Source organism: Primulina huaijiensis, chromosome 3 (assembly GCF_012295235.1).
Source record: "Primulina huaijiensis isolate GDHJ02 chromosome 3, ASM1229523v2, whole genome shotgun sequence".
Taxonomy (NCBI): domain Eukaryota; kingdom Viridiplantae; phylum Streptophyta; class Magnoliopsida; order Lamiales; family Gesneriaceae; genus Primulina; species Primulina huaijiensis.
In genome coordinates this window covers 17,433,576-17,445,787 of record NC_133308.1, presented here as the reverse complement: position 1 = coordinate 17,445,787, position 12,212 = coordinate 17,433,576, and the positions used below count along the sequence as shown (strand labels likewise).

The 12,212-nt window shown below is 37.7% G+C and overlaps 1 protein-coding gene across 1 annotated transcript; it reads right to left on the bottom strand.

Moving 5' to 3' along the window:
• Window positions 1-11,376: 11,376 nt before the first annotated feature.
• Window positions 11,377-11,784, bottom strand: LOC140972523 (basic leucine zipper 34-like). Its single transcript, XM_073434938.1, has one exon. The coding sequence runs from the start codon at window positions 11,782-11,784 to the stop codon at window positions 11,377-11,379; it is 408 nt and encodes a 135-aa protein (XP_073291039.1).
• Window positions 11,785-12,212: the final 428 nt, after the last annotated feature.

The window sequence follows — 12,212 nt, the reverse complement described above, 5'->3', positions numbered from 1 at the left end:
ACTTTTATTTATGGATTGTTTTTGTAATTTTAGAAGTCTAAATATAAATTAATCTTTACAAATTATGTATCAGCGAGTCTAAATATAAATTAATCTTTACAAATCATGTATTAACGACCATTTTGAATTTCGTCCCTAAATCGATCGTCGTTGATCTATAACGACGGTTTTTGCACAATCTGCTGTGACTTTGTTAAGAATACCATCACTATTCTCAAAAGCATACAATCGCTTGTATCTTTATTTTAACAATGATTTTATACAAAACCGTCGTTAAATTGTGATGATTATTGTGAAAGAGTGTCATTAATTTTAGCGACAGAAATAACAATTGTTGCTAATTACAACAATTTTTGTGAAAATCGTCGACAATTGTAGCGATCAAATTATAAATCGTCGCTACTTGCGACGGTTGTTTGTGAAAAACCTTCGCTACATTTAACTACGGAATTTAAATTGATGCTAAATTATTTATTTTAAATTATTTTTTAATATATTTCTATAATTAATTAAAAATATATTTTTTATTGATATTTTAATCATTAAAATGTCTTTTTATATAAAAAATTTCATTTATGAATTTTAATATTTATCAAATATTAATAAATTAAGTTAATTTTTTGTCAAAAATAACATTAAACTGATATATATATCAAACAGAATTCGACTCATATTGTATAAATAATAATATTTCAAATCCGACTAATATATAAACTTAAGTTTTAATAAACATCATCAACAAAATATCATAAAATCCTATAGTGTATCCGTCTGGTCATTGTGGTAATCGTCGCGATCGTCACTGTCATCATCTCGTGTCTCTCATCATCATTATTATCATAGCCCAAGTCGTATGATGACCTGATATACTGTTTTGAGTACCTGCGTCTATGAAAGGATCTACGCTCGTGTAATGGCCCGGCAGCGAAGCAGACGCTGTGTGAGTGGAATGCGTTGTCGTATGGATGCAAATGTGGCTGCGTAGATGCTCCTTGAGACATGCTATCCACCAGAAGGCGTACTTGATCTTCAAAAAAAGACATTCGAATCCTCAACAACTCGTTCTCTTTCTTTGACGTCTGAAACTTCATCTGGAGTACATCAGACAGCGCATTTGCTGTGACTAAATCATCCCCCAATTTTTTGTCTCCTCAGTAGTAGCTATTGAACTCTCACCGCTACTAGAACCTCCACGTCAACGTGGAGTCATCTGCTCGGGGTAAATCGTGGAAGTCATGGAACCACAACCATACATCCGTTTTTTTTTTTTAGGCCCATATGTCACCAACTTGAACATGTTGTTGACCTCTTGGACTAGGAGCATCCTACATCGTCCCATCCTCGTAAACTTCAATGACTCAGCCATATATGTCTTCATATCTTCATGTGAAGAAGAACACTGTTACGATCGAGAAAGAGTTTAGGGGAGGGTGCATAAACTATTTAAAAATAGTTATTTTTAAAATTTGTTTTCAATCTTTTTTTAGGTGGTTGAAATTTTTTCTCAAATGGTTAGAAATATAAACCACTTGAAAAGTGCGGAAAACGGTTCAAAATTTATAATGATAGCTGCAACCAGTTGGCTGGCTTGTTAACAAGAAACGGTTTAAAATGTAAGTGTTTGCAGAAAGTAAAGACACAAGATTTTTATGGATGTTTGAAGATAAAACTCCTACATCACCCCTTTTTCCTCTTTAGGAAGGATTCCACTAAAAGACTTTGGCTTTACAAAATGTTGCAACAGCTCACTCTAATAAGGATTTATCATACTGCCTGTTTTGGAACTCTTAGTGATCAATTTACACTTCTGGAAGTTTAAGAACCATCTGTTCACCAGACAACTTAGTAAATCAAATAACCAAAGATTACTGATGTAAAGAAACAGTATGTTTTGAGTAGCATGAAGTTGATCATTGAATGATGATATATCTTTCTGCTGAGTTCGTGTTTGATGGGCGATGAAGTACATGAACTTTAGGTGCGCTCAAAATCTTGAAGTATGCAAGCTTAATGATGTGTCAATTGCACTGTTTGAAAAGCTTGTATTACCTTAATTGATCGATCTTTTTTTTTTGTATTCCTGGACTCTTCTTTTATAGGCTCTCATTCCAACTGTCGAAAAAGATGTGTAACATAAACCTGTAGTGTTTGAATGGTGTGTCACTATCAGCTGCAACAATATTAAATGTTCTCAGCAAACATTTAATGTTCTTTTTGCTTTGTGCAGCTTTGAATCTCGTTCCTTTGAAGAGTTGTTGCTGATCATCCTTTTGTAGTAACTGTTAGCTCCATCAGAGCTTGTAAAATATTTAAGCAATCTTTCCGTTTTGGGATAGTGACATAAATGAATATCTTTATAGGGATTGATGCAGGACATGGTTGACTTGTAGCGGTGCAAAACCAATGCATTTCCTGAGCCAGTCAGAGAATATCTTTCATTAAGTGAACAATGAATAGCTCTTTAATGAAGCGGTTGAAGTCTTTGAACAACCAGTTGGAAAGCTTCTAACAGTTGAAACTCTTCTGCTGAAGCGGTTGAAATCCAAGCGGTTGAATTGTTCCTGTTAGAGAAGATAGATAGCAGTTGTATCTAGAAATAGTTAGATGTTGTTTTGATATTTTCAATCACCAAAACTTTAGGGTAATAATAATTTCTTAACAATTTTTTTCTTTTTGATAATGACAAAACCCAGCTGCAGAACTATATAAAAATTTACAGATATTTAAGAAAGCGTAATAAGAGAAAAGATTGTATTTCATTGAGTGAATGAAATTACAAGCTTCACAAAGTACAAGCAATTTCATTAGCCTTTCAACCCTGTGTTTTAACATTTATTTTCTGCTTAACTCTCTTCTGTTCTTGAAGTTGTTTTTGTATTAAGGCTTCATCAGCTTTGTCACGTTCTGCAACCTTTTTTCTTATAGCTTCTTCAGCTTTCTGAGCTTCCTTCTGCCTCTTTCTTTCCCCTTTTTGGCATCATAAAAAATTGCATCCCCTTTTTGGCATCATAAGAAATTGCATGATTTCGGTCAGTTGAGCTCCTGGCATCCATATGCTGATCAAAATGTGCTTGAAGTCTAGGCATTTTCCCTGAAAGCTCGGTGCACATTTTGATATGCGAGGAATTGTGATGTTCTTGTCGGAGGGAAATACTTGTATTTATGACGATAAATTCTTTGGAGAGGTAAGATTTCATAGACTGAAAAGCTTCTTTGAGATCAAATTACTTCCGGTTGAGAGCAAGAATTGAGTGATCCATGGTCTTCAGACGGTCCAAAATCTCCTTCTGGCTGTCTTCTTCCACAAACTCTTCCTCTGGTTCGAAGAAGTCTGATGAAGAAAGTATTCTAGCTTTGATGGAAGCCAGTTGAGAATAAGATGCCTTCCGTTTGACTTGGAAGGTTGTGGTGCATCTATTTCGGAAGTTAGAACATCAACCACCTTGTCATAAGCAACAGAAGAAATAGGAATTGCTCCGTGTAGGACTTCTTGTGCTGCAAGACTGGTCGATGGATCCTTAGAAATAACAGAGATTATTGGCACAGAAATTACCATTGCAGAGTCATCTTTAAGTGCACTAGTTGAAGATACTGATGGTTTTTTGACAGTGCCGTGAGCAAGATCAGCAGATTCAGACTTTGAAGGAGAAGAGATTTCCATGGGAGTTGTGCCCTGATCAAAGTAAGAAAGGGATTGCACAACCTCTTCGGTAAAGATAAGAGAGACTTTTGAAATACCGATATGCGCTGAGAGGGGAGGCACAACTGATTCAGACTCTTTGATGGGTTTATCTTCCGCGTGGATCTCTTGAGGAGCTGCCATGGAACCGGGTTCATCTTGTTCATGAACTGTCTCAGTGATTGGATCATCCTTTGTCATTATGATTTCGACGTTTGGAAGGATGTGATCCGCATCACTGGTGAGAGCAGTTTCAACGGTACCTCAGAAACAATAGAAGTGACAAGGACAATAGATGATGAAGATGGTGGTACTTGAGTAGTAGAGAAGTCTTTGATGTTCTTAGGAGCCAGCACTTCATCAAGGTGTAGTTCTGGATCAAACTTGGACGTATCGCCAACCATAGGAAGTTGAAGTTCTTGCTGCTTAAGAGCGATAACCATTGAAAGTGAGAGGGCATCCAATTCAAGTTTGGCTATGACAGATGAGTCATACCTGGCGATTGGACAAGTAAGAACAAAATTGTTCCTCTTTAGTTGAATTAATGCTCGGAGAACTTTTTCTATCAGCTGTAATTCCAGAAAATCTCTTCGTAGCAGAGCGGTTGGGATGTCAGAGGCTCCTGTCCACTCCAACATTGAGAGTTCAAGTTTGGCAGATGCTTTGATCTTGCTGGTTTGGATAAGTGACTCGAAGGTTGTGATCGTTTAAAATTCAACCCATTTATCAAACATTTCCATTTTCTGCCAAACGATCTCATTGTCTCGTTCGCTTGTCAACACAATGACACTGTGAACATTATTGTTTTTGGGTGGATCTTCCAGCAGAGTTTTCTTCCATTTTTCTGTAGGATAAAGGAGAGGAATAATGGAGAAGGAGGATGTGATTTCCGGTTCAGCGATTTTAATTCCTTTGAGATTTCTTGCTTCAACGGTTGGGACCGAAGGAGGAATCAACAGTGCAGAGAGATGCTTGATCATCTTAATTTTTACAGTTTTGGGCTTTTCTGATCGTTTCTTCTTAAAGACTTGGGAGACTAGTACGTCATCCCGAGATTCTTCCTCAGAACAGGATTTCAGAACCAGCTTACGTTTAGATGACTTCTTCTTCTTAAAAAATTCGATCGCGGTCTTTGTTTTGACAAACACTCTCCTAACAGAGATTATTGGCACAGAAATTACCATTGCAGAGTCATCTTTAAGTGCACTAGTTGAAGATACTGATGGTTTTTTTAGAGTGCCGTGAGCAATATCAGCAGATTCAAACTTTGAAGGAGAAGAGATTTCCATGGGAGTTGTGCCCTGATCAAAGTAAGAAAGGGATTGCACAACCTCTTCGGCAAAGATAAGAGAGACTTTTGAAAGACCGATATGCTCTGAGAGGGGAGGCACAACTGATTCAGACTCTTTGATGGGTCTATCTTCCTCGTGGATCTCTTGATGAGCTGCCATGGAACCGGGTTCATCTTGTTCATGAACTGTCTCAGTGATTGGATCATCCTTTGTCATGATGATTTCGACGTTTGGAAGGATGTGATCCGCATTACTGATGATAGCAGTTTCAACGGTACCTCAATATCAATAGAAGTGACAAGGACAGTAGATGATGAAAATTGTGGTACTTGAGTAATAGAGAAGTTTTTGATGTTCTTAGGAGCCAGCACTTCATCAAGGTGTAGTTCTGGATCAAACTTGGACGTATCGCCAACCATAGGAAGTTGAAGTTCTTGCTGCTTAAGAGCTATAACCATTGAAAGTGAGAGGGCATCCAATTCAAGTTTGGCTATGACAGATGAGTCATACCTGGCGATTGGACAAATAGGAACAAAATTGTTCCTCTTTAGTTGAATTAATGATCGGAGAACACTTTTCCTTCAGCTGTAATTCAAGAAAGTCTCTTCGTAACAAAGCGGTTGGGATGTCAAAGGTTTCTGTCCACTCAAACATTGAGAGTTCAAGTTTGGCAGATGCTTTGATCTTGCCGGTTTGAATAAGTGACTTGAAGGTTGTGATCGTTTGAAATTCAACCCATTTATCAAACATTTCCATTTTCTGCCGAACGATCTTATTGACTCGTTCTCTTGTCAACACAATGACAGTGTGAACATTATTGTTTTTGGGTGGATCTTCCAGCAGAGTTTTCTTCCCTTTTCTGTAGGATAAAGGAGAGGAATACTGGAGAAGGAGGATGTGATTTCCATTTTTGAGATTCCTTGCTTTAACGGTGGGGACCGAAGGAGGAATCAACAGTGCAGAGAGATGCTTGATCATCTTAATTTTTGCATTTTTGGGCTTTTCTGATCGTTTCTTCTTAAAGACTTGAGAGACTAGTACGTCATCCCGAGATTCTTCCTCAGAACTGGATTTCAGAACCAGCTTACGTTTAGATGACTTCTTCTTCTTAACAAATTCGATCGCGATCTTTGTTTTGACAAACACTCTCCTAATCGGTTGGAAGGTTCTTCTTTTGAAAGCATTCAACTGCTGACCAGTTGAACAACCTTGTTTTTCCAACATGAATCATGTCCATCGGTTGGACTCCTTCCTGTAGCAGAAGATGACAAATTTGAATCGCAAATCCTTGAGACTGATTCTGTAACATCCCGAAAATTTTAAGGTCCGCATGAACCACATGCATGCAAGTTATCAAAATTTTATGTGTTTTAATTAAATTATTTTAATGCATTAAATGCATGATTGAGACATGAATATTTGGTTTTAAACTCTTGGTTTGCTAAAGTTTCATGCATTAGGGTTTTAAGTTGCATTTCGCACTCGAACGAGGAACGGAAACCGAAGATAATCAGGAAAAATATTTTTATTGAATAATAAATTTTATTATTTAATATGAGGTGTTTTAAGTGCATTTTTTGAAAAGTGGGTCTTGATAGGTATTTTTACTCGTCGGGTTATATTTTTAATCGGTACGCAAATTTTAGCGAATGGGGGGATTTTTTGAGGGCTTGGGAAATAATTTCAAAAACGTAACTAAACAAAATATTTTTCGAGAGTGGTTGTGGGCTTTATGGGTTTATTTTTTAGCTTAATGGGCTCAAAACTCTTTTTATCCCTTAATTTTCATGTTAGGGCTCATTAGTGCATAATTAAACTATTTAAAAACCCCATTAAGCAAACCCTAAACTTATTTTCACTAAATGGCCGCCCCTCATCTTCCTTCAGTAGCCTCCCCCTCGTGATTTTCAGCAGCAAACTCCAGCAAAGTCACGGCCCCCTTTAGTCTTCAAAGAAAATTCTCTCTCGCCTCTCTGTTTCACGTCCCATGCTCGTATCTTCAAGCTTTTGATCATATAAACGTTAAGGCACGCATGTATCTTCTTTTTCTATTCATTCACTCCAATATTATGCTGAAATATATTTAAATGCATGAGGATCTATTGATCTACCTTGGTGTCACATTTTTTATGCAAGATTTTTGACATGAAAGTGCATCTTAGTGTTTCAAACTCACGTTTTCTTGTGTATGTGCAAGGGGCTGCCGATTTTATGTTTCTAATGGGCTATACATGTCGAGTAAGAGGGGGACATAAGGCTGGAATCGAAGCTTTGTGGGTTTTAGGAGAGGGCCGATCGAGATCTTGGGTCTACGGGTTGGTTTCGTGTAGATCGGGTGATGGGGCTGAGCCGGCGGTGCAAGGGCAGATACAAGCCATGGATCAGACCCTGGTGGGTCTGAGACATGGCCTAGGAAGGCTCGACCACTGTTGGAACCAGCCCTGGAGCTATTCGATCGAAGGGATAGTTGATGGCCGCGGTTTGGTGTTTTGGTTGTCCCTCGGGTGTGCGTGTGTTGTGGCGTGCATGGGGATGTGTGCTTGAGATAGATCGGTCCAGTAGGATCCTAATGTGGGCTAGGGAGGGCTGATCCAAGTTTGATCCTCGAGGGTTAGGTCTATGGTTGGCAAAACGACGAGTTGGTACGACTAGGGTTTGAGGAGTACAAGTACCGATTTTACCAGCAACTTGTAGGGGCTGTTTGAAGGGTTTAGTGGACTAGTCTAGATGGTCTAAGGGTTGTTAAGACGTTTATAAGGTGTGATAAAAATTTGGGAGAAATTTGGTTATGTTTCGGATCGATTCGGGTTAAAACCGGGACCTCGGTCGAAGTTTTAAAACGAATCATTTAAGTTTTTAAACGGGCTCGATTTTACGTCTAAGAAATGCTTATAAATATATTTTGGGGTGTTTTAAGAATTTTGGTAAGCTTCGGGTCGAAATTTAGAGGTTCAGGGGTAAAATGGTCATTTTAGGTTTCCACAGGCAAAATGATCATTTTGCACCTGGGTCGAGTTTTTAGTCCTGGCAGCGCCTTGAGCACAATTTGACATGTTTTTAAATGTTTATGTATCATTTATATGACCTTTTTGAAATTATGAAAATACCTTGCATGCTTGGTTTGAAGGAAAAGCTACGTATATGCATGATTTTGATAAGTGATATTGAAAATGATGTCATGTTTTGAAGGATATGAGTTGGTTGTGACTGATGATATATGTATACGATGAGCTTAGGACAAGGCTCAGTGGACAGGTAATGTTGTCGCTGATATCCCCGTCGTCGGGTACCACAGTTATATGTAGATGGATCCATCGAATAGAGCTGATACGATAGAGCTGATATGATAGAGCTGACACGAAAGTCACAACTAATGAACTGAATTCAATTAAAAAGAGATTTATACGTATATGATGATATGATGAGGCATGTTTGACACGTTACGCTATTATACGACATGTTTACGCTTATCTTTTAAGTTCATGAAATGTATATTGATTACAGTACTTTTCATTGTTCCTTGCTATGTATATGTATTTGATATAACGTTACAGGTGTGTTGAGTCTTTAGACTCACTATGTGTGAATGATGCAGGTGAGATTTTCGATGAGGAGACTGGAGGTGATGATGACTAAACGGACGGAGCTCGTGGCGCACGTTAACCCGATGACCTTGTATTCTTCCGCAAGAATATGATTTTATGGGAACACGTGTAAACAGCTTTTTAAGTGGTTGATGATTTTATTTTTTTGAGGGTTTTGACATATTTTAATATGCTTGACATTTTATATTTTTAATCGGTAAATTGTTTAGGTTGGTTGCCCTTCTCATAATTTTAATTGTAGTTATTTTATTCAGCTGTGGGATGATTTCACAAAAGCATGTTTCGAATTTATGGATTTTTGTAGGCATGGTTTCGGCCATTGCAAAAAAAAATGTTCAGTAGAATTTTAAATGAGCAGACATTTTAGATTTTGTTTCTTTATCATAGCAACCAGTGTCTTGAACAAGACATCAGACCAGTTGACTTTAAGATTTGAGGCGATAGTGGCCATGACAAGGAATTTTTCCATGGTGATTTTATCAAACGCACCAGCTTTGGCTAGACTTCTCTTCGCCACTATATCAGCCATCAGTCTGAACTCAATCTTCAAATCTCGTTTCTCTCAAGTTGGAGAAGAGATAGGAGAGTCAGAGAGAGAGAATTTACTTTTCCAAAGCTCAGCGTTGCCATCTGGAAGAGTAGTAAAGTCGATGAATCCAGCGATTGATAACTTAAACAAATCAGCGAACATCTTCTGGGTAATGCAAAGGTTCTTTCCCTGAATATCACAAAGGATTTCCCCATTTTCCATGAAAGTAGAGTCGAAGAATTCCTTCAGAATGGTTTCAGAGTATTGTTCGCTGCATCCTAGAAATGTTTGAAGGCCCGAGGCAGCAATCATTCTGAACATGGCTACCGTAGGCTTGTTTGTCATAGCAAGCATTGATGCGAAGTCGACGTCCAACCTCTTGTGAGCAATGGAGGCAGCCATTAAATCGAGTGGATGAAGAATGTTTTATGAGCAAGTTCTGCAACACATTCTTAACGGGCAAAATTCACAGAGTAATAGAGTGCTAAGATGCCAAATGTTTGTAATGGAGTAAAAATGATGATGTAAATTTGATATGAGTACATCTGGTTCGGGAAAGCACAGATCAATCCACGTGGCGGATTGTTAGTGTATGGATTTTGAAAATTTGAAAAGTTTCAGACGCCGGTATAATGAGTATTTTCAGAAGATAACCATCACAGCATGTGAAGCAGTCGAGAAGTTGAGTGATTTTTACGCAATGACTTTGTGAAACATGCCCAATATAAAAGCGAACAGGTTTGCTTTAATATGATTAGAGAGTATGCGGTTTGAAGTCATGTAATAAACACGGGTAATCCACTGTTCAACTGCAGCGGTTGAAAACATGTTCTTTTAGACCCATTAATTCATCGACTTAACCGACTTTTTTACCTAAATACATGCATTAAATATGGTTAAATGAGCTTATCCTCGGAGAATGAACAACCGACGGTTGACAGAGATCTCTTCATATTCTCCTGTCAATAAGCCATAATGGTGAGCGCGACCCTTCATATGATTCGAGTCTATAAATAAGATCAAATCAGTTAGTCACGAAATCATTGAAACCTTTTAATAGACAAGAAAATATTATATCAAAGCAAAACAATGGATAAGGCAAGTAGCTCGAAGGAGCCAGATATGACGGAGGAATTTCAGCGGTCCATAATTGCTTTTAAATGCTAGCATGATATTTTATACGATTAAATGTATGATTGCATGATTAAATGATAATAAGACATGATTACATGAAATTAAAGATTTTACTCGAATATTCGATAATAGGCAGGGGAATGGAGACCCGGGGACAACCAAGGCAAAAATGTTTATTTTTATTTAAAAATGTGCAAGGCTTCCTAATATGATTTAAAAATGATTTAATTTTTCTAAAAATGTTGGAGTTCGAATTATTTTACGAGTCGAGTTCGATTTTTCCCGGTTAGTCGTTTTTGGGCAAACAAAGAGTTTTAAAAGATCAAAAATATTATTTTATGGAAATTAAATTTATAAAATTTTATGTTTTAATTAATTAAGTATTATTGGGCCCAATTTAATGATTTAAAGAAGGCCCAATTACCTTAAGTTTACAAGCCCAAGCCTAAACCCAATTACATGTTAATTAAAATACATAAATGGTGTTTTAGAGTTTTCTTTCACCATTATTCCTTCACCCATCAGCCGTGCACACCTCACACACACCACCATATTTTCGAAAAAAAATAAGGAGAAGGAAAGCTTGTGTTCTTCGTCGCTCATTCGTCCTTTCTCGCTGACGATTGAAAATTCGAGCGTTATAAACGCAAAAGCACGTTTTTTTAAACCTTTTAAACATCATACAAATCATAATATGCTTGATTTAATTGTTTATGCATGAAAAAAATAGGTATTCGATAATTTTTACGGTAGAACGTTTATACGACGTTTTTGCACTTTTATGAAAAACGTTTTGAATACAACGAGTACGCTGCCAATACATGATAAAATATGATTAATTTATGGACAAAACATGATAAAATAATAGAGGAAACAAGCTGGAATCGTGGGCTAAGAATCACAAAAAAGTGCCGTGAGTTTGTGTGGTTTGGTGCTATTCAAGTGACTCGATTACTATGCATGAGGCTTAGGGGTTCGACCAGGTCTCGAGGAGGACTCGTGCTGGACGTGGGTCAGGGTCAGGATGGGTCCTAGCATGGATAGGACCCCTGGCGCGCAGCTTTGGAGGAGTCCCATGGAGCAGGGACTCCTCGCGCGAGCAAGTACACATGAGCTTTGCACTTCCTCATGCTGTTACTAGTTTCTGTACATCATGATCATCCATGCTGTTATGCTCAACACCAGCACCGACAACATCGTGGGCCCCACCTCGTCGGTGAACATGGACACGAACTGCTCGTCATCATCGAAACCGATGTTGTCGGTGCTGGTGTTGAGCATAACGCTCCCATTCGGTGCTATGGATGCCCTTCTGCATTCTTCGACCATTGGCGGATCAAGGAATGCGAGAGAGTCGCTGGTGGACCTCTGGTGTGATCCGCGACGAACCGATGAGAAGTTGAGGAACTGGTCAATATTGTTCCATGAAGGGTTTGAGGTGAGAATATTGTTTGTTGATAAGTTGTGATCATTTGACATGTTTTGTAGGGAAAAATGAGGCAAATTGTGTGTCATGCTCGGAACTTTTGGAGGCAACTGCGCCATGTTTGCTAGAACACATATGGTATTGATATCAAGTATATATAATCTATCTCACACAAAATTAACCGAAGATTAACCATTTTTCCCGATTCATGACGAAATTAAAGGGCAAGCAATATTTACATATTATATAATCATCTAAAACACGCACACACACAAGCTTTACTTTGATTATCATTTATTATTTATCTAATATTTTCCCGTCGAAAATGAATTTAAAATTCGAACATTACTTATATACTTTTTAGAACTTTTAATTAAATTCAGAATCGATTGAAATGATGCATTTTATTCTTTACGTCACTTAGGGCTCATCAAGTGGGTAGGGACAATCACCTATTAAATAAATTAATTTGTCTTTTAGAGGTTTATTCCGTGTGATTATTATATATATTCGTCATACAAAAATCAATAAATTATATATATATATA

Coding starts and splice junctions, on each gene's coding strand:
- LOC140972523 (XM_073434938.1), bottom strand. CDS start 11,784: ATGGCGCAGTTGCCTCCAAAAGTTCCGAGCATGACACACAATTTGCCT.